Source organism: Anopheles aquasalis, chromosome 2 (assembly GCF_943734665.1).
Source record: "Anopheles aquasalis chromosome 2, idAnoAquaMG_Q_19, whole genome shotgun sequence".
Taxonomy (NCBI): Eukaryota; Metazoa; Arthropoda; class Insecta; order Diptera; family Culicidae; genus Anopheles; species Anopheles aquasalis.
Window position 1 is genome coordinate 7,585,001 of NC_064877.1, and position 27,500 is coordinate 7,612,500.

At 49.6% G+C, this 27,500-nt stretch overlaps 4 protein-coding genes across 8 annotated transcripts in view; 2 read left to right on the forward strand and 2 right to left on the reverse strand.

Moving 5' to 3' along the window:
- The window catches only part of LOC126571989 (ras GTPase-activating protein 1), a 6,685-nt gene extending 6,440 nt beyond the window's left edge, over positions 1 to 245 (reverse strand). For both annotated transcript variants that reach the window (XM_050230951.1, XM_050230952.1), the window contains exon 1: positions 34 to 245. The gene's annotated coding sequence lies outside the window, so the exon portion shown is untranslated. The remainder of the gene's footprint in view (positions 1 to 33) is intronic.
- A 221-nt stretch (positions 246 to 466) lies between these two features.
- LOC126572010 (iron-sulfur cluster assembly 1 homolog, mitochondrial) lies at positions 467 to 1,525 on the reverse strand. Its single transcript, XM_050230987.1, has 5 exons — positions 1,309 to 1,525; positions 1,177 to 1,230; positions 1,024 to 1,099; positions 874 to 948; positions 467 to 801 (listed from the first exon to the last, which is right to left on the reverse strand). Exons 1-5 carry the CDS (start codon positions 1,390 to 1,392, stop codon positions 698 to 700), a joined length of 393 nt encoding a protein of 130 aa, XP_050086944.1. The 5' UTR covers positions 1,393 to 1,525; the 3' UTR covers positions 467 to 697.
- A 306-nt stretch (positions 1,526 to 1,831) lies between these two features.
- Positions 1,832 to 4,667, forward strand: LOC126571996 (protein prenyltransferase alpha subunit repeat-containing protein 1). Its single transcript, XM_050230965.1, has 3 exons — positions 1,832 to 2,260; positions 2,898 to 3,406; positions 3,525 to 4,667. Exons 1-3 carry the CDS (start codon positions 2,178 to 2,180, stop codon positions 4,340 to 4,342), a joined length of 1,410 nt encoding a protein of 469 aa, XP_050086922.1. The 5' UTR covers positions 1,832 to 2,177; the 3' UTR covers positions 4,343 to 4,667.
- Positions 4,668 to 5,091: 424 nt separating this feature from the next.
- The window catches only part of LOC126571990 (uncharacterized), a 26,950-nt gene continuing 4,541 nt past the window's right edge, over positions 5,092 to 27,500 (forward strand). Inside the window, exons 1-4 of one of the 4 annotated variants that reach the window (XM_050230956.1) lie at positions 5,092 to 5,253; positions 6,065 to 6,589; positions 12,657 to 13,560; positions 22,590 to 22,748. In XM_050230956.1, the coding sequence (XP_050086913.1) occupies positions 12,824 to 13,560; positions 22,590 to 22,748 (896 nt within the window). In that variant the 5' untranslated portion in view covers positions 5,092 to 5,253; positions 6,065 to 6,589; positions 12,657 to 12,823. Of the gene's footprint in view, positions 5,254 to 5,969; positions 6,590 to 9,828; positions 10,062 to 12,037; positions 12,445 to 12,656; positions 13,561 to 22,589; positions 22,749 to 27,500 lie in introns of those variants that run through there. The other 3 variants (XM_050230954.1, XM_050230953.1, XM_050230955.1) reach the window with 3 other exon arrangements.

Genomic DNA, 27,500 nt, shown 5'->3' on the forward strand with positions numbered 1-27,500 from the left:
ACCCAAAACGCCCCGGTTACTCGATGTACTTACATCTCATTTATTCTCAAACCAGACGGACCACGGCATCGGTCACTGCGATCGACTACTACACCATATTTCACGACACAAGCAATCCGCGATTCCGGATGGTCTACCACCAACGAGGAGAGAAACTGGGGAAGTTTTCCGTGCGGCTGTGAAAAGCCCTTTTCCACATCGGAACTCCACCGCGAGAGATGATGATTAATCGTTGTTTTTCGCGATTCCGTGCGAGAGAAAGAGAGCGAGAATGTCGGTGCGTTTACGCGTTACAACATGGTACCACTTGGTACCACTTGGTACAACATGGCACAATAGAAGAACTGACAGCTCGCGAAAAACCAAAACAAACTTCCGTCACGGACTTGCGTTTTTCCCCGTTTGACCGCGACTTCGCGACACGTTTTTCGCGCAAGATCCGCTCCAGCGGAAATAAAAGAATGGGTCTAGCTATCGAAAGAGGAATTTATTACAACAAACAGCTACTATTTTGCACTAAGATTTGTGTATGTACAGTTTGTGAAGCTCACACTAGCATAAAAACAACCTAAAGCGACATCCTAACTTATACGAAGGATCGTAAGCCTCGTGATTCCCGCTGGTGGAATCCTGCTTTTAGCTTTTCTAAACGAGGCATTCAACAAGGGGATAGTTTCGAGCCGTGGGCTCACATCGATTATATGCTGAACGATTCACCGCACCCACACGTGCCCTTGATGTTCGGGTTGTTAAACACGAACTCCGCGGATAAGTCAGTCTGCACAAAGTCCATCTCCGTTCCTGCAACGAAACATTAAATGATGAAGGTTATTTACTGTTCGGTGACAAATATGTTATCCTGGTGGCCACAACCTAATAGCGACAGTTGAGCCTTCTTGTCTATTAAAACCTTGACCCCATCCTGAACAACCTCCTCGTCCATTTTGTCTGAAAAAAAAGGAACAAAACGTTTATATAACCAGCATAGAAAACATTTCCCGACCTCTCTCCAATTCTGCACACCTTTCACAGAAGCATAGTCTAGCGTGTAGGATAGTCCGTTGCATCCCCGTTGCCGCACTCCCACCTTCAGGCCGATCTGTTGGATAAAAATGGGTTTACTTTCACTTTCCTATCGTGTGTTTCCGTTGAAATGATATTCCATCATGAACCTACGTATTCGCTTTTGCCATCCAAAAGTTGCTTTATCCTGTTCACGGCTGCGGGTGTCTGCAGAAAAGAGGACAAGAGTAAATTATTCTGTTCGACGATTCAAACCTCCCCACGATCAATAACCAACTAGCTTACCAGCGAGAGAGCCGCACGAGCGGGCAACAGCTTTCGATTCTTTACGGCACGCACCGTGGCCGTGGCCACTATTCTGGAGGCCATAGAACACGCGATTCACAAGGACGCACTAAGCGTACGTGAAGAAGGATCAATAAGATAATTTGATTCGCAAAAATCTAGATTATTTCGCAATTTCGCACTCGCGAGTCTTTGGTCGGTTTGACGTTCGATCAGTTTGTTGTGACGTTCTGTTCGTGTTACGCAAGAGCAGCTGGGCTGACTGTTCGTGTGGCAGCACTCCAACAAATCAGCTATTTTCCATTAAATTCTGGTTCTTCATTTTACGTACAAATACTTTCTGCGATTGACGATAATTTTGCCTACATTTCGTCTTTAAAAATTTGTAATTCCATGAGAATTTTAAAACAATCGACGAAGTAACAATCGATGTACGAGAGTTAGTGAGGCAGAAAGAGAGCAAAAGCATAACAAGACTGTTCCCTTTCAGTCTCGCTCGCTGTCATCACATCACGGTGATTGGGGGTTGCTGTTGGCGATCCACGGGTTTCTCAGATGAATCTCGCGCCCGCCGTTGTTTTCCTTCCTTCCAACAGCCGAGCGACGAGAAGAAGCGATTGCGGCCGCGCTCGATCGTGCGTGTATATAAAGAGAACCGAATTCCTCGCGCAAGGTTCATTGTTGTGACTTGAATTCATGGCAGCAGCAGCAGCAGCAGCAGCAGCACGGGAGACATCACGCACGACGACGACCGCTCCTTAGCAGATCAGCGAGAAGAAAGAAACCCAGACCACCGAAGGACAAGGACAAGAACCAAGGTGCTAAGCACGGAATAACCAATCGATCGCTTATCCAGGCAGCCAGACAGGATGGGACAGGACGAGGAAGATGCTGCATTCTGCGAGAAGATTATCAACGAGATCGATGCCGTGTTCGTACGCGATCCTGAGCTGTAAGTAGTCTAGACACGCTAGATCTTTGTGCCTCCGAATAGCCCAATAGCCGTGGCGTGATCGTGTCTTTCGGGTACGTGATCGTCGAAAGTAGATCATCGGCTGTTTGCACCGACACCAGGCATCAATCATCAGACAGCAAGTGGCATTGATCTGAACGGGGAGGTCAAATGAATTTAAACTACGATTGAACGGAAGCTGAAAGAGGAACGCTGTTGGTCCGATGTGGAGCGTTGAAGCAGAGGAGAAAGGCAGTGCACGCGATGCAGCAGCCTACGAAGTCCTTGTGCGATCTCGCGCACTTCTTTCTGAGCTCCCTTTTCAACGTTTTTCAACCGTCGTTCGATCGCACTTCCCGATTTGGCCTTGAGAATCAAGACTATCGTGATCGTGCAGCAGCAGCAGCAGCAGCAGCATCAGCGAACGGACGATGGAGATCGCGCATCACGCCGTTCGGACCACGCATAGTTGTCGTTTGATTGAACGTAATTCCGCATAATTGGTGGCGGGCAATTTATTTTGATTAAGCTGGTGCCATGGCGCGAAGGCGCGGCCTGCCTGCGTTCCTGTGGGATAAACAACCCAATCGCAACCTGTGCCTGTGACAATAACTCTCGTTTTCGTTTAATTTTGCAGGGTTGGCTTCGAAATCATACCCATGCCTTTGAACCAAAACAAGTCGCCCGTAATCCACGTAGAGCACAATCTGGGACTGCAATCGTGGTGCGTTCCGTTCATTTACACCTACGCCCATCGCTTGATTCTGCGATACCGCAACGAGTGGCTGCTCTCGAACACGCTGCCCACCGGGTGTGGTTCCGGTTGTTGGAGTGCCACCGACAAGGGAAAGCTATCGATGGGTGGTGGGAGCGCTGGTAACGGAGCCGGAAGCTCACTCCACGGCAACAGTAGTAGTGGCAGCGGTAGTGGCAGTACCAGTGGAGCCCTTGCTATCATCAAGTATCTCAACTGTGCCATACTGATCAATCCGGATGTGGCCACATTCTGGAACCTGCGTCGACAACTGTTTGCCAAGAATCGGCTCGATATCTCCAAAGAGTTCCACTTCTCCACCCTAGTGCTAAGCAAGAAGCCCAAGTCAAATGAAGCGTTCGCATACCGACGATGGTTGTACCTGTTTCAAAGTGAGTGACAATGCGCGAGAAAATTAACACCCCCTTGGCTCGGTCTCGACCATCAAACAGACCGCCAAGGCTCCTTTGATCATTTGTTTCTAATATGATTTCGTAACTATCATTGTAGGTTGCGACGCGATCGACTGGTCGTTCGAGATTAGCCTGTGCGAGAAGTGTGCGGACAAGAGCACCACGAACTATCACGCCTGGAGCCACCGGCAGTGGGTGCTGATGAAGGACCCGCAGCTGCTCCGGTATGAGGTGTACAAAACGGAGAAATTCATCCGGAAGCACATTCACGATTACAGCTGCTACAACCATCGGCAGTTCGTGCTGGAACGGATGTTCGAACAGTGCTACTACGATGCAGATGATGATGAAGAAGGGGACGTCGACAGTGGTGCCGATGAGGCTGACGAGGGTGCTATGGTGATTGGTCGAAGGCGCCGCAAGTATGGTGCCCTCTGCAGTCTCATCGAATCGCTCACGGGCACGGGTGTGCCCTATGCGCAAGATTTCTCATTGTCGGTGCGTAATCTGCTCTGCTACCTGTTACCTGCACTCGCTACCAAAGACCTTGATCAGCTGAATCAGCTGCACGTGCAAACGTTCCTCTTTTGCGCCAACGCTGCGGCCTACGATTTGCGAATGTGCGAAGAGCTGAGCGCTCTGCACAGTCCCTCGCAGGCACTGGTCAACCATCGGAGGTCTATGGTGAAGTTTCTGATCGAGAAGCTACGCCTAGCGCCGGCTTGGCTGGTGAAGGCTACGAATGAGCCACAGGCTAGCCCAACATTTCAACAGCCACTGTCGAAAATGACGCGCCTCGATGCGGACGCCGATGATGGGCCACTACTGCGGGCACTACAGGCCGAGGAACTGCGCCGTACAGTCGGCGATCCACGGCACGCACAATGGTGCAGCAGCTTCCTGGGGATCCAGTAATGCGGTTGGCTGGTGCAGCCGTTGCTCCCCGTTCGATCGATCGTCGATGTTCCTAGTCACATCACAGTGCAGCTGTAGAAGCGCGAGCAAGAAGAGTGGACTTCTGTTTATATTTTTCTACGTTTTTACTACGCCCCGTGTATTACGGAACTATGCCTATGCTTCCTCTAATGATTCTACCGTTCTAGCACGTAGCGTCTGGTGGCTGGAAGGCCCCGGAATGGACACGAAGTGGTGATCGATATGACAAATGCACTCGAGTTGTTAAGAAGTAGTGAAATTTTACCGTAAAACCGTTCAATAAATCAAAATACTTTAGACATAATTGGGTGTTCGTTTGTTTTTGGATATGTTTTGCGAAATTAATCTTCCATGGTCAGTGCTTCGTTATGTTGAGCAGAGCTATTTTGCGAGTTATTGTGCAACATGAAATTGTCTTGTTAACTCTGCAATCGAACATAGGCCTACCCCATCAACCGTTGCATAATAAATGAAGGCCCACATAACCGCATAAGCAAGATTCCCCAGCATCGCAGCATAATTTTCAAACATTCACGGCCATCGCATCGTTTTGCAAAGAGCACGAGAGAGAGAGAAAGAAAGCGCGAGAGACTCTCTCGCGGTAATCGCGGTTTTTCCCCCACAAGAATTGCCTCCGTGTATTGTGAATCCGGTCTGGCGAAATGGTGTGACCGGGATAAAGACGCCAAATTTGGCCACCTTTCCAAGATGTGCAAAATGTTTTACTGTGGAGTGTACACGTTGCAGAAGACTCAGAATAAGGATGCTTTTCTAGTGAAACATTGAGTAAAGTGCGGTGCATCAAAGGCTACGCCAATAGAACCTGCGATAACCTACAAATGTGTTTTGACGCTGAATGTGGACATGCAGAAAGCTCGGACTTAAAGAAAGTAGTGACGTAGCATAGCAAAAGGGAAAAAAAGTGGAGACATGTTGATCAATGAATAACGATGACGCCTGGCTGGAAAAATCCTGCCCATTCAAGGCCCCTGTGATCCGAGTAAACGCCGCTTTTCCAATCGCAACCAACGGGGTAACGGCGATTGCTCTTGGTGGGAAAATCGAAAACATCAAAGCCACCTGTGCTTCTGGAGTGTTACCAAACAAGAAGCGCACGGTTTCCGTGAGGATTGGTTGCAGTGCAATGGTGGAAAACGAGTCCCCCCCTCCACCCACCCTTGGTGTTGGAAAATTAAACGATTGTTTACTTCGCCCGATACCAACATAAACGCGCAGCTGTCAAAGGAAAACATAAAAATCCACGCGAGCGAGAGAGCGAGCGCATTGCGTGATTACATCACTTGGCCCGTGTATTAGTGTGGCAATTATGCTCCAACCTGAACTGGTAGCAGATACAGAAAATACTCATAATTAAAGAAGAGGAAAATGCAAGAAAAAACTGCAAACATTCTCGTGAAAACACGTACCATTTCCCCGTAACTAACCCTTCCTCGTTGATTCGCTGGCCGACAGAAAGGATTCTGCGACACAACCACCGATCCCGACACACGCGCCTTCCTTGTTGCCGGCGGATTGTTGAGTTTCACCGCCGTCATCGCGCTTATCCTTCCGAGAGAGCGAGAGAAACCAGCGAGAGAGCGAGCTTTATGCGAGGCCAACCCCATAACCAGCCCACCTTGCGCGAGGCGGAAGGATACCCGCACCACCAGACGCAATTTCTCACTCCCACACGGGACACAGTCGTCTTCCACCTGATTTTTCGTGAAGGCGTGTTAGGACGGGCGCAGCCAGCAGTTCCAGTGGCAGTGCGCGTTACACGGTTCCCACTACCGGACTTCTTTGTGCCGTAACACCGTGACAATCCGTGAAAACCTGGCAACCATCTCTGTGACATGGCGTCCTTGGATCCTCCAAAAAAGTAACGAAAAAAAGGATGTGGCCAACAGCTGCCAAGTGATTCCTCCCCCCAAAAAGGTTCGGTGTTGCGTGCGCGAGCGACAAATGCCAAAATGATCGGAATTGGACCCGTGTTGGTCGTGGTCGAGGACTTCGTCTCATCGCTGGAGCCACACGCCCGCCGCAGGACATTCATGAACGGCGGTGGCTACCGGCAGCAGCCCGGTCGACGGTGGTGGTGATCCTTCGGTCGTGTTTCGTGTCCCCGTGCGTGTCTGTGTTTGTGCGTGTTAGTGTGTCTGTGTGTGAGCTTACTGCTCCCCAAAAGAAAATGCTCCGCAAAAACCGTAGCCTGGCCGATTTGAAGGGGTAGGTGTTTTTTTTTTGTGGGGGATAAAGTGGGAAACAACGGTAATGTGGATCGTGGTTGATCCATCCATCATCATCATACACAACAATATCACTTCGACATCCATTCGTTTCTCTGGAGGCGTTGCGTTGGTTACACTCTACGGTTCACGGCCACCAGGAGGGGATAACATAAAACATATTTTATTACATAATTGGAGCCCGGCATTTCATTGATTTTTCATCCACCTCTTTCCGCACCCACCGTTCCGTCAGCTTGCCAGGGGGTGTCGCAACCTTTGGCAGGTCTTTTCTAAAATTGTGTTTTTCGCTTATCATTGGCACCACGTCAGACTGGTTGACTCCTGGCACAGCCTACTCAGGTGTTCCGCAGTAGCAACAGAAGCCATCAAGCAGCCATAGCTCGGTAGCTGTACCGTGTCGAATGACGTACAGCGGAGACGCTTTCTTGTTTGCCGCTGTTTCAAATTTGAATTCTAAATTCGCAAGAGTAGAAACTCCGGGGCCCAGGGCATCATCTCAGATAGAAATCGCCAAACTTCTTCCATCCACACACTTCCTCACCTCACACCAACTTCCAAACGCCCATCTGACCTAGGACATACAGCACCCAACCCGTGGGGGATGTATCATATACAATAGTAGTGGGGGCCAGGCGTTGACGCTGGCTGATGTGCTGTTTCCGGCAAAGGACTTCACTGACTCGTCTTGTTTCGCTCTTGGCCTCTTTCTCTCTCTCTCTCTTTCTCTCTCTCTCGTCGTGCCTTCACAGGTCGCCCCGCAAGGGTTTGGCGAAAACTTTTCACGCCAAGGGCGGCATAGTGGCGGCCGAATGTGCTCGTCTGGACATTGAAGGGTAAGTGCCTGGCGCCCTGTGCGTCCCATGCTGCTTATCGGGAAGGTGCCTTACCTTACCTTTCTCTCACTCCTTTTCTGGTGTTTGTTGTTGGCGCTAGACTAGGCAAGGGTATTAAGGCGATACACCAGACACTTGTAGCTTAAAGACAGCAGCAGCAGCAGCAGCAGCAGTGCATGTAGTGCTGGGTCCCCTGCCGTGGCTCCTGGTGGCGTAGAGCGTCGCGTAGAATAGGTTCACTCGAACTCGATCAGCTCTGATGTGTGGCTTCCCTTTGTTGGTTGTTGGTTGTTGCATGAAAATGTTTATATTTCCATTTGCCATACAAATCTCTCCATTCGTATTCATAACAGCGTGGCTGCGTGGCTAAGCAGCCGTACTGCACCATTCACCTGTCAGCATTGCACTAAAAATAGGGATACTAAATAAATAGGCAAACGGAGGTGTACTAATGATAAAAGGGAATCATCATTCCAGCGCTCCATTTCGGGTGAATGGTGTTGCTAGTGGTATACTGTTTTGGTTGATGTTTGGCACTCCTCTTTGAAGTCTATCACCTTTTAAAAGTACGTAGATTTGGAATATCTTTTTGCTCCAACGTTTTGTAACTGTCATTGAGATGTATGTAAGCTTGCAGTACCTGTTGTAGTATGCACTGGCACAGTTTTTTGCTGAGAAGTAATGTTATCTGGCGCAAGGTTGTGCAGCGCCTTATATTTGCTCACGTTGCTATGATCTTCAGCGAGGAATGGTGACTTCCATAGTTATGCTATGGTGCTATAATGCTATGATGCAACAGTACCGATAACTATTTCGAAGTCATGTCGTACCTATTGTACCTTATCGCTGCATTCAACTTTAATAACGCAGGAATATGTTTCTGTTAGAAAAAGAGATCACAATTCAGATATTTTTCCAAAAGAAAAATGTGATACCAAATGAACTCTACTGATAGAGATAGAAGAAACTGGTCATAGCATGCGTCCATCTGCACATTTCGTCTAGCAGACTAACCGTGTCTGCCTAGCACAGCCACCTGGGCCATATGGTCCAGCTGAAATGCCGGAGAGCTTTATGACGTGGTCGCTTATCTACGTCAACCTATAAACTCCTAATCAACATTGCTCAACATTGAACACCTGATTTTGCGCTGATTTCATGGTCCGGGCGTCCGGGGCCTTCTATGACATTTGCCGAATTGAAGATTCAGCGAGGAAAATAAACGTCGTCAACCTAGTGTATCTGATAAGGGACCCGTTCTCCCCGTGGCCACGCGAACAGGTGTTCAGCCAGGCCAGGCCACTACAACCCGGTAATTTTTGTTATCTTGACGTGGGGCACACCTGTGGATCATTCGTCATCGGTCTGTCTGGCCGCATAACCACCCTCCCTGCTCTCACTCCCCGCGAGTCCGATGCGGCTGCGCGCGCTGGTTCGATCGATTGCCATGTAGCTTTTATTTTTGGCGCATTTGACATACATTACGAACGCTCTGTGGATGATCTCCCGTTGGCGAAATCGACTTCGAGGGCTCGGATCCACTAAAAACCATGAACCATGAGCTTGGTACGAATTGCCGCGAATGTTGCGCTCCACTCGGTTCCAGTGCCATATGGGGAATGGATGTCCGAATGAGCATAACCACCGGGGGAACTAGCGATCGTAGGTGCATAATGCATTGTCGCGTCGCCTCGCTTGAGCTGGTGGTGCCAATAATTGGCGGCTTAAACCAACAATATCTTATCTTGCTCAACAGCCTCCCCACTTGTTGGCTGACGCTGCACACCACCATCACCACCAAGCCGAAGCGAGGGGGTTCGTTTTGGGGCGTACCAACACACCTCCAACATTCGCATTCGAACGTGCGCGTCTCTGGTGGAGCACCAGCACATACACCAGACGTGAGATCGCTGCTAGTACGCCGGCATCTTTATGCTACGCATCGCCACTGCTCCATTGTATAAGTGACACCGAGTGGGCCCCCCTTCGGTTTGGGGCCAGCACACACAGCATAACCCTTGAGCGTGTTTTGAGCTCAGGGAAAATGGATTCTAATCCCATTAAAGATGGACACACAGCAGCCAAACGCAAGTGGAGAAGGTCCACATCGATCGGGAAAAGGGCTTACGGTATGGGGCTTCTGTCTGGGGTTGGATGCATCCCGCCGTGAGATGTATTTGCATGAAAGGGTTTAGCAGCGTGGAGCAACGTGCTACCAATACGTGCATGTGTTGCGTGTACGTGCACGGCCAGCCACAGTGGCCACCGAAAGGAAACCGGGGAGAGAGAGAGGCGGTTGGGGTTGCAATTGGGGTACGCGTCGATGTTTACCTAGCGCCAACTGCTGCTGTCGCGAGCAACTCGCCGTCGTCGCCGTCTCCGTGTGACAGTCGTTGCCAACCATTCGCTGTATGACGATCGCCTCGGCCGCGGCGGCATAAACGAGCCAAGGAGGCGGTGCAGACGCGTTGACAGCGCAAGCAGTGATCTGCACTGAAGTGAAAGAGTCGAAAGGAAAAATTGGCAATGTTGTTCCGGTTGTCGTGAAGCAAAACGCCCGTAACGTTGGGACGGGCCGCGTGTGCTGTGTGGCTTGACGGAGTGACGTAGCGAGAGGTAGGCCTCAGTTCAGTGATCGCGGATTTGGTGGGGTAGTTTTTGACGAGATCACGAATCGTGTGTGCTAGCGGATGGATCAGTAAAACAGGCTCCACGCTCCGTCGTCCGTGTAAAGAGAGTGCTTGTTAGGTGATCTACATTTGACGCAATGCTTGCGCCTGGAGGCCACTAGAGCCGTTGAGCCGAGAGGTGGCGTCGCACATGAACTGGCATATTCGCCTTAATGGCCTCTGGCCTCTGGCTGTTCATTTTGCAATCACCTCAGTTCCAAGCAGCAAATGCAAACGCAAAATGTGTCCTATTTTCGGGTCATCAAGAAGAGAAGCATTAAAATGGTGCTGGGGTATTTTTAGCAGTGCGTGCGACGATGGCCCAGCATAAGGCACACGACATAAATATCGCACTCTCCACAGCTCAGCGCAGCAGCATTATCAATAAGAGAGCGAGAGATGCTGACTCAAAAAGGAAGGGCGGGAGGGGGGTGGATTAGACTCGGAGATGAAGGAGCCACAACCCCAACCCCCTTCCCGTGTTCCCGCCCACTGGTTCGCTGGCATGCTGGCCAGTGGAATGGTGGTGTTGGTGGAGAAAGTAGTGAACGCGAAATGGTTCCAAACGGAAGCAGATGATTAAACGTGCCGACCGACCGATAGCCACTGCGATGGAAAGGAGCGAAAGAGAGCGTGCACGAGGGGGCACGTTGTGCCAATTTTTTCGCGTTCATTTCGCGTCGTCTTTCATGATCGTTCACCTCTAGCGCGAGCCGGGCCCCACGCGTCCAGAGGTCATCCAGAGAGTCCGCGGGGATGCTGCGTGAAAAGTTATTTTAAATCCATGGACAGCATGATGATCCCGGGAAGAGCTAAAACGGCGAGAATTTGGTGTCCAATTTTGGCTGCTAGCAAGCGAGTCTGTTGCCATAGTAACGTTCCATTCTGGCTTATCAAATCCGGGAGCAAGTTTCGAAGACAAAGAAAGCCGCGATGCGACGAACCGATTGCTTTGTTTTGTGATCCGATTCAAATGAATCTAGCGCTGAGACACATCACAGCAGTCACCGGGTGGTGGTGGGTTGATGATGAGAAGCGCACACTTTGCGTTTCATCGCAAACGGCCAGCGGAGCCTTCTTGGAGGCGGCACTGCTTTCAAAATAATAGTATGCAGATCCCTTTGCAATCCTGGGCTTAGGAGTCTATCTGGCTAAAAGGATGTCGCATTAAACGAGAATAAAAGAGAGTAATTTGGATGTGCTGTGCAGAATTTAAGTAACAAAATATTTGTTTAAATTAACAAAAAATAATGGATTGGAATTTTTTTTTCGGATCATTTGTATTGACCCAAATAAAAGACATTTATACGCAAAATGGACCATACATTTTAGTCCTTTAATGAGCAACAACAAGACTTATGGAAGCATTGCCAGTCAGCAGAAGAAATTAGTCACAGCACGTGCGTTCTAGAGTGGACTTAGCAATCGAGTGGTGACGATAATTAAACCGAGAGTGGCAAATCAAAACGTCAGTCAGGCACCTCATAAAAACAACCCCAGAGTGTGTATAAAGGTTCTTACACCACCACCTCTTGCTGGTAAATGAGTAATTAAGCTCATTTTAAAAGATAAAAACGATTGCTTCGAATTGCTCTGGTCATAAATCTTCTTGGATTAAATAAAAAAGTGGAAACAGCGAGCTACCACCCGCCTCCGTCTAGACAGTTACGACGATGACCTACAGCTGTGACGGCGAAAATTTTCCCAACGCGCGAAAGCCCACCCTTCGTGCCAGGATTTTCCAATGATGGCCACCGCCATCGCTGCAAGACTGTCAATCATTTGATGTATTGCATTATTGCCACCCTGCCTCGGTGTCTCGGTGTGTGTCGGGATTCATTAAATGTTTCGCCTCGAGGTGGATATGTCAACCCCCGGGATCTACCGGTTAACCGGACATACGGCATCCGGTTTACCCATTTAGTGTGCAAGCTACGTGTGCGTTCGCGTCCGCACACAGCAGCAGCAGCAGCGGCGTGCAAGGGTGCACGAGCAAAGGGTGGAAAAGATAAGAAGGGAGGAGAGTTATCGTAACGATTAAAACAAGCAAATGACCGATCCACCACCACCGTCACCCCCAAGCCACCCACTCCGTTGGCATGGTGCCATCCCCACCCAGGCCCTCCCCCTTTCCGGACGCCTTGCTCGGTTGGTGTTGGTTCGATGGTAAGATCGAGCTGGTATTAGTTAGTATATGGATGGTGTGGTGCGATCAGCTGACGGTTTGTGTGCTGCGTATCGCGGCCCGGGTGTTGGGTTGACAGAAAAGTTTCGTTTCGCACAATTTTTGCGCAACAAACCGGCCGCAACACTCCGTCTCGTTTGATGAGGTACTGGAATTTTCGTGAAACAAGGGGCGGTGATTTCTATTACGAATCAAGCGAAGGAGTGAGTTTGCGCAGGGACTCCCCGCACGATGTCACGTTAGATGGTGCGTGAATTGGCTTCCAGGGAGAGCTAGAAGCGATCACGAAGCACCGGAGGCACCATGCCTGTTTGCCATTCCAGTTTTCTCATTCAGTTTCTTCCCGTCTGCCGTTAGTACCAGTGATCCAGCGATCGTGGCCGACTCAGAGAGAGAGCGAGAGCGTGGACTAAGTGATTGACGCCGCGTGATCCGTGATTTAAGAATGCCTAAATCGTACTTTCGTGTAGTGTAGTGAACTGAATTCACCTTTTGTGCGTACACGTGTGTCTCGACGATACGCGATGGTCTCGATACAGAGTGATCCATCCTCCTACTACGAGGGACCCAAGAAAAGCTCCAAATTCTTGACGCACTTTGCCCGACGGCTGCGCATCGGTAAGGGTTCGTCAAAGTCGAAAGCCGCGACACCGAATGGTGGTGGCGGCGGTGTGCTGGAGCAGGACTCCGAAGAAGACCGACACGGTGACACGGAAGAGATCGTTATCCTGCGTGGCACCCGTGGTGGCATGACCGATGAGACGCTAACGGGCGGTAGTTCCGGAGCTGAATCACCGACCGTGCTGCTGGTGGTACCCACGTCGACCATCCTGGTGCCCCCAGTGCCACCGTTCAAACGTGGTAACTCGTTCCGCCAGAGCCTTAACTACCTTCTGAAGCGTACCCGGCACAAGGCGACCGAGCGGTCCTGTACGAGCGATAGTGATGTGGTCCACGAGCTGGACGAAGATGCCGCTACGTTAACGCGAACACCCAAGCGGCCCGTTTTGGACGCGTTCCTTCCGGAGCAGTTACCGGCCAAACGGCACAGCACCGGAGACATCTTCAACGAGGACCTGGACGCCGACATTCGGGCACAGGAGTTGCGCGTGCAAGGTGCTGGACGCCATCGGCGAGTGCACTCCGACTCGACGAGTTACGATCCGACGGGGAAGAAGGGCAAGAAGGCAACACCCGGCGTCTTGACGACAATGGCCAACGGTGCTACTACTGCTGCTGGTGGTGGTTCCGGGCAACCCAAGTAAGTGTGACACCTTAAGTCTTTGCCTTCGTTTTTTTTTGTGTTCGAACCCGAACGGAACCGGTCAAGGAAGGACGTGTTCCGAATCCGTATGTGTCCATGACATATTGCTCCAGTAAAGGATATGCAATCCCCCCCTTTCGAAGCACCACTTGTGCAACTAGTGTTGCAACGCTCATTGCATAAGCTGGTCGATATCACTGGACACTGCCACTCAGTCCACTGTAGCCGCGTCCTATGATGATTAGTTCACTTTAAGCTAGTTGTCACTCGTTCGTGTTACGCCTGGCGTGCAGTGTTATCGCTGGGCGCTGGGTAGGAAACAAAAACGGTGGAGGTCGCTTCTCTGGAACTCGCGACGCCCACTTTTGCCTTGACAAGTCGCTTAAGTGTGGCATTGTTTCCATCCGGCCGCGAATCTCAAACCGGTGGCCAACCTGACCTTTTGCCGTGCTGCTGTGTCACTTCTAGACGGATCAAGACATTATCTCGCGCCTGTGTCGACCTTTACAGGCCGCGGGTCTGGGGTGTCGGATCAGAATTAAATTGCTTTTCGCGCTCCTGCCGGTCACGGCTTTTATTGCTTTCTGTAACTGTGTGCAGGGAGCGAGCATGATCTAGATTAGTAGTGGGCCGATAATCACTTTCCAGCAAGTTTGACAACCCCGCTGTGTTGCGTTCAGAAGGAAAATGGAACAAAGACTTTTATGGAATATTCTTCACGAGATTCAAAGGATTTGTAATCAGCTGAAATGCTGTATCTTACATACCATTACCATTGCACTATATTAGATTTTTGCACCTTTCTATGTAGACTCAAGGCACTGCTTTATGCTTTCGAGATTACATACTAGTCCCTGAACAATGATAGTTACTTTAATATGCAATGCATGATTTGATTCCTTTAAAGAAATAATTTAGAATTCTATTGTATTGAATGTAGGCATGATTTTTAAACTTTTTCTTAAATCTATTTTTTCTGATCAAAAAAGGAAACACCATAAAATCACAAAGGATATAATGATTATCTATCAACGTCATCTGACCATTAGTTATCAGTTATTTGTTTTTTCATAAAACGAGTGCTGTAGTATGCAAACACAGTTCAACTCAAACATGTCAATGTCAACGAGCGATGCGGTTCCGTAATTGCGCTCCATCCCCATCTTGCATCCATCTTTCACATCATTAACCTTTTCCTCGTTTGGTTTCTGGATTGAAAAATGGTAATGAACCGGCTGTACAATGCAATGCCCGATCCCGATGACCTCACATTTCAAACGGTTTTGCTACTAGTAGAGATACTTCGATTCAATGGAGCGATGGAGCTTTAGTCCCAGCATATAAAGTATGACTGAATAATCAAAAGTACGTCCACCACCACCGCCCACCGAGCCATAGGTGCTACACAGGCTGCTGCCCAATTCAGGTCAAGGCTATCCAACCAACCGAACCTCTTGATGTTCGTATTCAGCGATTGATTTTGGTGGTAACCTTTCGCTGTGCTGGAGCCACCTTGAACTCTCTGCTTCCTCTATTTGTGCAGCCCGTTTGAAACTTGCTCGTGTTTCGTCCTTTTCAATCTCCAAGCACCCCGTCAAGGTGCCCTTACACTTAACAACATCCAATCCTTATGGGTCCCGTGTTCCCATTGCTACTTCGGGGAGTTTGGGAGCTCGAATTTGATTCCCCTCCCAGGCTTTAGCGTTACTGCCGTGGTACTGCCGTAGCGCGTAAGTAGCGAGAAAAGTGTTTTATTTACCCCAAAACTCAACCTTGGGAATGCGAGAGCAACACCACAGCTACCCAATCCCCAAGCCCAAGAGTCACCTGACGTGTTTACTTAGTTCAGCAAAATCCCGATGAATCAAGGTGGAAAACAGGAAAACAATCTGTTTACGCAGAAAGCCAACGCAACGGGGGATGCAGAATGTTAGGAAGGAAAACAAACGCGGGCGCACCCGATTCGATTCTTGCCACTTCATCGCTGGTGCCGCGTAAAAATATTTGTGAGTTTTGCATAAAAATAGAAAAACAACGCCATACCACGCCACGCCGCACACGGCGAGCGGAGTACGGTCAGGTGGACGTACGGCCGATGTTCGATAGAGACGACACGGACCATCGCCCATAATCCAAGTGGGCAATACCGCCAGTTCCTGCTCGCGCGCTCCTGGGCCGGTGTTCTGTTGTGAGTGAACCACCCCGTCTCTTACCGCCATTAGCCTACCTGCCGTTTTCCACTTCCCGCGCGAAATCATCCACTAAATCGACTAAAGTGCGAAAAAAATGCTGGAACCAGAAGCAGAAGCGCTGTTGTAGCAGGTGTAATGGTATGATGGTTCACGCCAAAACTAACTACCAAGCATTTCCTTTCAGTGCCCCCCCTCGGCGTGTTTTCTTCCTGGTTAATGTCGATAGCTTAGCGCCGTACCTGCTGGCTCTCATTTTACATGTTTGTGGCTTCGTATTTGTTCGAATCGATCCACATAGTCCCCGGGTATGTGCCGGTGTATAGTGCGAAACTACAGTTGCTCATCCAACATGTTTGCCCAACTGGAAATTTTGCAGCATGAGTTATGACTTTGACGCACTTACAGTAAAACTTCTTGTTGTAATTGTGTTAATCCCTCTATAAATATTTCTACTCGGTGATTTTTTTAAGCTATTCCACGTTCGGAACCAGTTTCACCGTTTTCCGACTGATGCTAGATAAGCTTCGCATGTGGTCTCTAGATTAGTTCAACAGTTTTCCCCCCAAATTTTATGACCCCGATACACGGTATCAATTGCTGGTAATCACGAGCTCTCGCTAGACCCCTGCCTTCGCTCAGTTTGAACAGCTGATAGCCAGTTTCGATCCGTTCGGTTACGTCAAAGGCGCTAACGTCAGAGCCATCTACGTTTGCAGTTCGATGCTTGAGTTAAGTCTTTGAATAGTTAAGATTGGGCTTATCCTTTTCAATTCTACGAATTGCTCTATCTCCGAATACTCATTTTCGTGCTATCAAACACAATCGAATCGTGGTTCAAGTGACGTAATTTGACCGATATGATTCAGGAGTCCCACCCGTCCGTAAGATACCAACTAAAAAAAAAATTCAGGAGTCCCAGGTGTTAATGATCCGGGTGTCACCTTTCATGGTTGGGAGATTTTTCGCAGCTTTACTCTTCAGAAGTTCCTGTTTCGGTTTGTCGTTAATTGCAACGTTAAAATAGGGTGAAACGACAAATTCCTTCCGTACTAGTAGCAGTATTTTGAGCGCATTCTTGTTCAATTTAGGAGATTCTTTTTCTTGGATGATTCTTTGTTTCGCAACGCTGGCTTTAGTTGCATTTTAATAGAACTTAACTGAAGGCATATGTTGTTTCAATGCTCTCTCCCCAAATGGTCGTCGATGGACGTCGATTGGGGAAAAGTTGGCAGCCGGCCGGCACGATTGTGTCTGCGCTCGCTCGTCCAATCGACCGAATATCCGGTTTTTCACGCATTAAACCAAACCGGTACCCCGGGCACTCAGCAGAACGTCAGCGCATAAGCTCGCCAAAAACCCCACCCCATCCTTCCCCCCCGTCATCGATGTACGCCGGTCGTGACACTGTTTGACCAGTTGCTCCAAATTACGGTTCGCGGTGTGGCCTCATGCATCCCGGTCTGGCCTCGGGTATGGTATTACTGTTTTTTTACGGACAATTCAACATACACTCATACACAGAGGCCACCTGTCTCTGGCATGTGAGAAAGGGGCTGCTGGTCGTCCAACGAACGGTTCGGAAAACGGGGCAGCGACCACCGGCCGCTGGTCCGTGACGACGGTGACTTCATCTTTTTACTCCCCGGTTCGCATTCGTATCTCTGGCGTCATTTAATGAGGTTTTTTTCCAATTTCTTTTCTTTTTTATTGGTTTCGTCTTGCGTTCCTCTCGCTGTTCTTGTTCTGCCATGGTTCAAACCTCTTTTTTTTTTGTTGCTGTGCGCGAATTTCATCGCGGCCCGTGTGTTCACAATCTCATCATGTCGCTCTTCCGCTCCCTCTCTATCTCTCGCTTTGGTCGTTTTTCTGCCGCCCAAGTGGTGATTCGTTCAAAAAAAAAAAAAGGAACGGGGGTTTGCTTTCACACAAATTAATCGCGCCACCGGCCATTTGATGACATCATAAATGGACGCGTATGCTGTATGTCATATTTGCTTTTTACTTCAAACGTTTTATGAACCTTTCTTCCTTGAAAGTACAACGCACCAATGAAGTATGAGTCTGAGGCGAGCGTACGGAGAGATTCAAATGTGCGTAAATGAAAGACACAGACACCACAGGGCTGCTGGTGATACTGTTTGCGACAAAGCAAATGATGGTGAGAAAATGGAAGATAATGAGAGCGAAGGAGCACGGGGCGACAGGGTGGATCGTGAACTCTAGTGCCATCCAGGTGCCGGGTGGGGGTTGGTGGGGGAGATGCTATACCAGCTGGTTGTCTCACTGGTGCTGGTCTCGCGTGGCGAATACGAATGTGGCGCCACACAAACGTGCTACTAGCAGCACACTACTAGCACACTACCACCACCACCACCACCAACAAACACACACCGAGCAGCATGCCAGCTAGCGCCAGACAACCAGCCGGCCAGCACACCAGACCGTCAGTATGCTAGGTCGTCGGATCGGGTGCGATGCTCGTCGTGCCATTGTCGTACCATCCAGCCCACCGGTAAGGTGTGGGATCTCTAGGCGCTCTAGGCTGGCCGAGGGTCAGCAACTTTCCTTGAGCTGCCGCCGCTGCTCACGGTGTTGTCAGTTTGTTTTGTTCCGCTCGTCAAATGTCGTCGGTTGTCGAAGGATACGCGTGTGCGCTCTACGCTGCCTGGTGTGGTTTTTTGAAAACCCGGGGGAGGCGATTGAGGTTTTCCTCGAGTGAAAAGTGCTTGCGCAAGGAATTCAAATCCAAAATAAACCCCACTGGGGAGAGAGTGTGCTCGCTGTGTATGGCGCCGTTGAAGTGCGAAAAATTGTGATGTGAGAACGAAGTGGCCAGAGTTCCGCTCGATCCGCACTGGTGCATGCAGCTTTTCCCGGGCCTTTATATGCATATTAACCATCACGCCGGCTTAGCGTGGTGGGAATGCAAGTGATAAGCATCGTCAGCAAAACAAATCTCCCTCCCCCTCCGAAAGGGTGGCCTTCACGAGATAGACGGCTGGATAAGCGGCGTGTGGGTTACGTGAAAAGTTGGCGCTGTGTGTGCCGCGTGTGTGATATAATGCGAAACCAAACGGAGAACTAGTGAAAACTCAATCTAATCAACCAGAAAGCGAACCGCGCTCGATCGATCGATTGTAGGGGCGGCTAGGGTGGTTGAGCGATGCGTGACGTGTTGGCAGCTGTCAATGCGATCACTATCGAACCAGACTACTCTGCTCCGATATCGGGAGTTATGAAATGCTAACAACAACCCACACAGTCTGTCTACCACGTATGCCATCATTCCGGCGTTACCGGTGGTGTGGTTCGATCTAGATTATGTTGTTTATCGTAGCGACCCCCCTCCATCCCTATTCTAAAAAAAAGGGGGAAAACGGGGCGTGCAAACATGGCTACGAACCGATGTGTGTATTTTTTTACTTTTTCAATTCTTGCTGAGGAAAAACAATATAGTTGTGCGATTTCTTGTCGATACGACATCATCGACGGAAACAATCCCTTCCCTGGTCGGCATGATGGGCGCTTATCGTACAAAATGTTTGCAAAACACGATTCCCCCAGCCCGGCACACGGGGAGGACACAGGGTAAAATGATGCCAATCGGCTTCCGGTCATCGACATCTCATCGCTAGACGCCTAGAAGTCGCCACTCCGACAGGAGCAGGAAAAACGGTTCGCAAACGGTTGGAAGAGGTTATCGCCAAAGGCGGGGTATCACTGTGGTGGCCGCCATTTAAAGCCTCGTCCAACCTTTGGTCCCATCGTCGTTAGAACACTTGCCAGGCTCGGCCCGGCCCGGTCGGTCGGTCTGGGGCTTAATGCTAGTTTAATCTCTACTCGCTCGTCTGCTGCATGGTGCTCTGGTGTAGATTTCCGACCGACATTCGAGCCCAACCCCTGGTGGTGGTATGGGTGGTTGTTGTTGTTGACAGTTCGTGCTGGTATTAACTCCGGCACGAGGCAGGCAATCGGCGTGTGCAGCTAACCGTTTTTTTTTTTGTGCGTACAATCTCTACTTGAAAAAAAAATGGGCCAAATTGGATTGTTTTGCATCAAAGTAGCTCCGACCTCCGAGCATCACCAGACTATCACCAACGTCTGTCTGTCTGTCTGCTGCATGTGTCGCGTGGTCGGCATTGAGTGCGCCCTAATTGGTTTCGCCTTGTCTTAACAAACATCTCCGGAACGCGCATCATCGCGGTTTATGAGGTCCCCGTGGTGTCAATGGCTGTTCTGTGCAGCTGCAGCAGCAGCAGCAGCAATTGTGTCATCCACTCGAGTGGCCACGCTTGCCTTGCTGCACACCTAGTGGGTTGCCTGGTGGCCTTATCAGAATGCCCTCCGAGCATCGCCATGTGATAAGAAGCGGAAATTTGTTCCCCCGTGTTCCCGACTCTAGTTCCTCTGCCAGGCCTCCTTCGGGGAGGACGAGAGAAACAATCCACGGGATGGTAATAGAATGCGATTGCGGAGACCGCAGTTTGATACGTGGCCGCGCGGTATGTTTACAACCGACGTCAACCACCATCACCACAACGGTAGTGCGACGGTACCTTGGCCACCTGGCTCGGTGGGAGGCTAACAAATAGTGGAATTTGATTGCGCTTATCGCGCCTCCCACATCTGTCCATTTGAGCATCTGTGATCCGCACTCGTCCTCGTGGGCAATAAACAACAAACACATCCACCTACAACTATGCAAATGGTGGTGCCACAATGGTGCCTGTACAGTTGTTTGCTCGACACTTGACATGACACGCTGTACCACAAAGAATAATGACGAGTGTGTGACGTGGACGAGCTATCGGTAGAATTGACAGATTGGACTATGGACTGCTTGCTGCGCTCGGTTATGAATTATTAGTGCACCATCAGCATTACCAGCCAGACAGGTCGCCTACTCGTACAGAGTGTGCTTCACCGATACATTGACGAAAAGGAAGTCCGAAAGGATACGAACAAACGACCGAACTCCACTACATAACCCCTCGAACTCAAGTGAATTATTCAACAAAACTGATTCATAAGTTATAATCCATACAACCTGCCGCATATTCTGGGCGTCGTCACCGAAGTATGTTTCGGAAATAAAGGAAACAAGAAAGGAATGTTCTAGTACTGCGGGATGAGCGGTGGTCATTTGGCCAACAGGTCCTAGTTCCGGAAAGGTTGTATAGAATGCGAAACATCAACAAGTAGTAGATATAGCTGACCTGACAAGGCAGTGTCATGCTTGTCATCACTCCCCAAGGCAGGGGAAACTATGTGTTAGATCGACGATTACATGGCGACCATTTGGTAGCGTTATGTCATGAGCACGTTAGAACGAACGGGTTGGTTTCTCGTTTTCTCATACTTTTCTGTCATTTTTCCACGACACCACAGAGAAAGGGAGTTGAGCAGAGAATGGAATGGAGTGACTTCAAGTAGTAATCAAGGTAGTTCCCCGTCTCGGTAGTACGCCGGCTTTGGAATGATCGATCGTGCTACTACCCAGCTCGATATGCTCGCTGGTATGCCATGCCATGGTTGAACATGCTACTCAGGACGCGCGAGTTAACCAAACGAGTTCAGTGCAGTGCTTACAGACCCCGAATAGAGTGCCTTTGAGTGCGACAGCGCAACGATTCAACGCTACTTCAGCATATTTACCGGTCAGCAGCAGTGCTTTATGAATGGTGGTCCGTCGTGTGCTACGAACCATATAAAACCCGACGAAAGAGAGGCCCCGAGTTGCTGAGGGCTTTGAGATGCGAGTGAAGTGTTACGACTCGTCCCGTTTTTGCGATTCCGTATCACCTGTTCTCTGTGCCGGTGCCGGTGCCGTTAGTGCGATTGTGAACCGAATGACAGGATCATGCTGTGCTTCGTGCAAGGTATCGCCAGCATGAACCACGGCACTGGTACGGGCTCGACGATGGTGCGCCGTAGCAGCAAGCTCCTCGGATCCTCCGAGGTATCTTCCACGTCGTCGGCCTCCTCGTCGTCACCGGCCGCCAAACGGTTGCACAAGGCGCGGCGTATCATGCTCCGAAAGTCCAGGTACAACAGACGATAGAGGTTCACAAAGAAAATTGTGCCGATCAACACGTTTCGATGGTTTTCGCGATACTATTCCGTGTCCCTGAGGCAAAGTTGGATATCCTGACGTACTTTCACAATTACTGGAATAGTTAATTACATGTCGTCGTCAGGAATCCTTATTGTTCTTTCATCCTTAACGCACAATATGCCGTCACATATGCCATCTACATGACGTAAAACTACTTCCAAAATATGTATTGCTTCGTGTTTGCGAAGATTAATGAACCAGCACACGAAAAACACGTGCAACTCATATTCGCCTCGTCGGCACACCCCGGGAGTCATCAAACTTAGCGTGCCTTAGCTATGACGCTAGTTTGGTGGCCATGATGCGTGTTCTACTTTTTTCCTTTAGCTGACACGTGCATCAGGACAGTAAATCCGATTAGCATGGCCAAAGGGCATTCGGGCGAGTGTAATCATGCGGTAGTACCGGTAGAATACACTGTAGCTCGAAGATATGTCCCAGGTGGAAGCCTAGGCTGTTTGCTATTCAAATAGCACGAATTTATGCATCAAAACCATGTCTAGTTCAATGTCATGCGGGATGTAAGGGTTATACTCGTTGATGTGGCACGCAAAACATGTTATGTCAATCATTCCACGCATTGTAATGTCCTTTTTGTTTCGCTTGCTCTGCTTTAGTAACACTGTAGCAGTTTTACAATTTTAATTGAAGCTATGCCGTTGCCTCTACCACTAGTACCATTACTAATGATTTCTTCTTCCTCGTTTCTTCCCGTGCAGATCCGCCAACAGTGTTGGGCTGGGTACGAGGGCATTGCCTATATCGTCCACGATAGAGCCCCTTACGAGTTTGGAGAGCACCGGGTTACCGGAAGGGTCGACTCACCTGAACGTTCTCTCACGCAGCCCTAGTCACTCGACCTCGAAAAGCGACCCAAAGTAAGTAAAATCCATTTGCCTATTGCGGGGTCAAAGCCAAAAAACCATTTCTCTATGAGTCAACCGGCATGAGTAACGTTCTTTGTTTAGGGGTAGAGAGTGATAGTAGACTTATCAGCACGATCGCTGGTGTGCCAAAGTGAGTCATACATCGTTTTGATTAGTTGTTGGTCAAAATGTCTACCCCACAGATACAAGCTTTACCAGAGCATTACTCATCTCATAATATAATTGCAAAATAGCCCTCAACGTTACCGAGATTTCGAAATTACACCAACATATTGCTTTCGTGCGCCTGTTCAGTTCCTGCGCGAAAAAAAAACCCCGTTTATCTCCAGACATAGCCATCTACACGTGTCTCGTTAAGGGATCGTCGTGCCCGATTTATAGGAAGACAGTTAGACGTTTGCTTATCAGCTAACCCAAATTTTGGCAATTTGGTCTGCCAGGTGTGTGCCAAGTGACAGCTGGTCCGGAAGAAAGACTTAAAAATTGAGTTAACTGGCAGGCCTGTTATCTCTTCGTCGCAACAGGAAACCACAGTATTTGATAATAGAAACTGCTTTCCACTGGTTGTTGCCGGTTGCGGCAAGTGAGGGAACTCAAATCAGAGCGATGGATCTTAACTGTATCGTCCAGCTGTGGAACATGGTGGAAATACGACACCGATCACAAGACTTTGCCTACGAGTTTACCACCATTCCGTGATAATCGCTGTTCGAAGAGAAGATCACAAGACCGTAGCGCATACGAAGGAAGTCACGAGTTTCCTCCACCAGTGATCTATCTGAAAGGGGTTAAGATTGTGAATATTGGCCGATCATCGTCTTCGACGTTGTTTTGTTCAAGTCGTAAATCGAACGTGACCATTTTCAGCATTAGTCTTATCGGGTCGATATCACGGTGCTAAATGGAAATAAAACACTTCCACCCGTCGTGACCTTCTCCCCACCCTTTTTTAGTGCGCAAACTGACTGGGAACTGACGGGTTGAATGATGTTGCAAAAAAAGGGCCCGTGAAGGATGATTTGTGAGTTTTTTTAAGGCCTATCCCTCGTGCGGGTTAAACTCCGGCTTATCACCGTTTAGAGCTGTGGTTTCCATTACACTTTAAGTTGACCCGCTTTACCGAACGCAGCCGGTCGAATTCCGCCGTACCCCTGAACTTGGGAAAAGGTTGACAAAACCGACACCCTGCCTTTCCACAGCAGATGAACCAGAACCACATTTGGGACCCCACACCGGCCCCTCTTGCGGTGATAATGCCGAACGCAGCTGGTTGGCTGGCCGTGTGATAAGATAATCCTTATCGAAACTATAGGGAATCCGGGCCCATATGAGCTCGGGTTCGACCCGGGGTGTGGAGCATACAACCGCAGCCTAGTAGCAGGTTGACTGAACACTTCGCAATCGAACTTCTTGACGAGAAGATCGCGTTCGCTCGACTCGCGCGTCGCGGCAGGAATTGAATTGATGACGACGGACCGGACCCCGGGTTCAGTTATCAACTGGCGTTGCCTTTGAACGGTTCTCACTAGCGGCAGCGGTTCGGTCTCGGCTGGAGCAGGTTGCCCCCGATGGCCGTTGCACTCCTCCGCGCGCTACTTGAAGCAACATTCGTGATCAGTGAGCGAGTGTACAGTGAATGGTGCGCCTTGTACAGGCATCTCGTTGTGTGTTAAAAAACGGGGGCTGATGCTGATGAATTGAGACATTATTACGGAGCGCCACCGTGGCCCCCTCCCGTCGAAGTTCCCAGATGTTTTCCCCGGTGACGTGGTGCCTTGCGTGCTCGTGCTAAACAAGTCTGAGTGGCACACACATATCAGAACCAATTTAGTGCCGCCCGGCGTCAGTCGATGTGCTAGCGCATGTGACCTTCTCTCTGTCTCATCGACAATGAGCCAGCAGACGGGGGTAGCAGCGATACCAGCATAAATCGAAAACGTGTAACCACCGGCAACCACGGCCTCACGGTGCCGCTGTCTGTTGTACATGCGTTTAGTTTTATCTAGTTACGTTATTGCGTTAGTGCGCGACTCATTGCGGCTTAGTTTATCAGCCCCCCCCGACCGTGTTATGGTGCGGCGCCGCGCCTTTCCATTGCATATCTTTGGCTGACGAAACCGCTCGGGCACCCAGGCACCCGGCTATTTACGCACGACCCTCGGTGCGACCATTTAACCGCAGTAGCAGCAGCAGCAACAGCAGCTGCTGCGGCAGTAACGATCGATCGATCGAGATCGAGATGCTTTCATGTGGTTCACACTTTCGGTGCTTGTTGTTGATGAAAGTGGACCCGGTTTCGCGCTTGTTGCCGCCCGTGCTCGGGCATTCATCATTCTGACGGCCTTCGACGGTGAAGCTACACAGACAAACAGGGAGCTAGAGAGAAAGAGCGAGAGAAAGCACGGCTTGGTAGAGAAAACACGATCAACAAGAGGTAAAAGTGACATTTCTCATCGTGTGCGCGGTGTGTGCGCATCCTCCTTATCTCTCCTGCTGCTGTTGTTGTTGTTGCGGCTGCTGCCAGAGACTGAGGAGAGCTTGTGCGCGTATGTTGTGTGAATGTTTATGTGGTGCGTCGTCTTGTTTATTGTTTGCCGGAACAATCTCGTGCTAACCCGGATCCGGGATTCTAGTGTGCCTGTTGTGAGAACGATCTCGCCGATGTGATCATCAAGCGTTCCGGAAGCAACGTTTTGTATGCGCACTAACGCAGAGTCTCGGCCCAATACAAAGCAACAACAACACAGTGAACTGAGCTGTGGCACAGTGATCCTTTGTTTCTCAAAGACAACATTGGCCTCACTGCCGTGCCTGGCAAGATGCCTCTCACTTCAGCATACTCGACACCGAACATCGCCTCGGATGATGATCCGGAGGAAGCGAGTGTGCGACTACGGAAGTACAATGCACTCTATCGGTAGGTCTAGTTTAAACCGGGGCTTCGGTTTGGTTTCGTTTGTTTCGTGTACGATGTCCGGGAGGGGACAGTCTGTCATATCCAGCAACATCATGAGATGCGTGCGATGCTTCATGCTCACCATTCGCACTGCGATCTTGCCAAGTGAGTCTTACAGCTGACGGGGCTGTGTCGGGGGCGGACACAGAATAAATGTAAATCGATCAGCAGTAGCAGTAGCGGCCGAGCAGTGCGATAAAAATAAAGTACAATCGGCTAATGAGTGGTGGACTGTTGGCAGGCTGGCACCCCATTCAGGGGATCTGCCGGTACCGCACGGTCACCGTCACATTTGGACACATTTTGTGATCCACGTTTCATTGGCACCTAATCCGGCGAAACTGTCGCACCGAGGGCAAACAATTGCCCCGGGGGCCCGGGCAGCAATCAATCAACCTCTCTGTGTACGAGCACTGGCAAGGCATTGAGTTAATGAGCGTCAGAAGTGGATGTTGGTGATCCGTGGCAATTCGTTGGCACTTCCTTCCCCATATTCGTCCACATTGCCGCCGCCGTTGAATGATAATGGTGGCTTATGAAACCTGTCACGTATTTTGGGATTGATTCGTTTTTCTTTAAAATTCCGTTTTTGGGATACTTTTAAAACGGCGAAATCCTTATCGACGGTAAGCTGTATCCGGCCCTGTCGGATGACACGTTCGCCCGGTTGAACGTGATCACCGTGGTGTAGTCAGGGCCGCCAGGAATGGCAGAGCAAATTTGTAATATCCAGCGTGTGGTTGCTCGCATGCTCTATCAGCATGTTCGTTCGTCAGCAATTGAATGCTAAAAGGCATTGTGAATTTAAACGACGCGGTTCCCGGTGCCGGTGCGGTGCCATTGTCAATCGACCAAATCGACAACTGCACTGTCAGCGGTTGTGTGGCAGGAAATGCACAGGCAGAGTAGCAGCATGCAAGGTCACCAGATGGGGCTTGAGCATTTTTTTTGTTGTTGTACGCAGCAGAAGTCGTCGCTTCCACTTTAATTTCATCACTTCAAGGCATTGAGGGGGTCGGTAGTAAGGCTGCCGACGTAGCATCCGAAGATACAGAAGAGAATTGAAGAAACTAATTGTCGCAGATAGAGCAATTCAAGCGAGAAGAGTACAGCCCATCTTCTACTGCGAATCAGAGCCCAGGAAGTAAAACTTCTCGGCAGACGGTCTTTTTATTGTAAGCTTTACAGCCTTGCCCTTTTTTACTTGCCTGAAGGCAACACTTAACAGGATCAATTTATAAGTGACATTTATAACTCATGGTGGTTTGCACACTCACATGTTGTTACCATGCGCAAGGGTTCTGCTTCGACTATCACAGAATGTGCGATTTGTGCTATGAAAGGAGAGAGATATTGTGGTGGAAGTCAGAGGAAACTCTGTAGAATCTAGCGACTTCTTTAGGAATTACAATAAAATATCAACAACTCTTAAAAGTCAAAAGATCTCCCCCAAAACAACCTCGGTTAATCTTGTGTCCCCCTTCGTAGCCACCTTGGCTAAGCTCGACGTATAAAACGCTTTTGTCACATGCTTGTAAGACATCGTCAGCTATCGCACCGCTGGCATCGAACAAGCGGAAAAGCACAAGTTTATCACCGGCATTTCGAATAAAGTGTTGAGAAGCACGCAACCCGACGCCATCGTCTACACCGTATTGCCAGTGCCAGTGCAACGGGCGACGTAGCTCTAATTAAATGCAAATGGAATGTAAATTGAATTAGTTACATCTTGTTGCATGCCTGTATCGGCCCGATGACCCCTCTCTCTCTCTCTCTCTCTCTCTCTC

Excerpts from the sequence above, each read along its gene's own strand:
- LOC126572010 (XM_050230987.1), bottom strand. The coding sequence starts at position 1,392 with ATGGCCTCCAGAATAGTGGCCACGGCCACGGTGCGTGCCGTAAAGAAT. Across the intron at positions 1,231-1,308 it reads CTCGTGCGGCTCTCTCGCTG|ACACCCGCAGCCGTGAACAG; the intron begins GTAAGCTAGTTG and ends TCTTTTCTGCAG. Across the intron at positions 949-1,023 it reads AGACTATGCTTCTGTGAAAG|ACAAAATGGACGAGGAGGTT; the intron begins GTGTGCAGAATT and ends CTTTTTTTTCAG.
- LOC126571996 (XM_050230965.1), top strand. The coding sequence starts at position 2,178 with ATGGGACAGGACGAGGAAGATGCTGCATTCTGCGAGAAGATTATCAAC. Across the intron at positions 2,261-2,897 it reads TTCGTACGCGATCCTGAGCT|GGTTGGCTTCGAAATCATAC; the intron begins GTAAGTAGTCTA and ends TTAATTTTGCAG. Across the intron at positions 3,407-3,524 it reads ATGGTTGTACCTGTTTCAAA|GTTGCGACGCGATCGACTGG; the intron begins GTGAGTGACAAT and ends CTATCATTGTAG.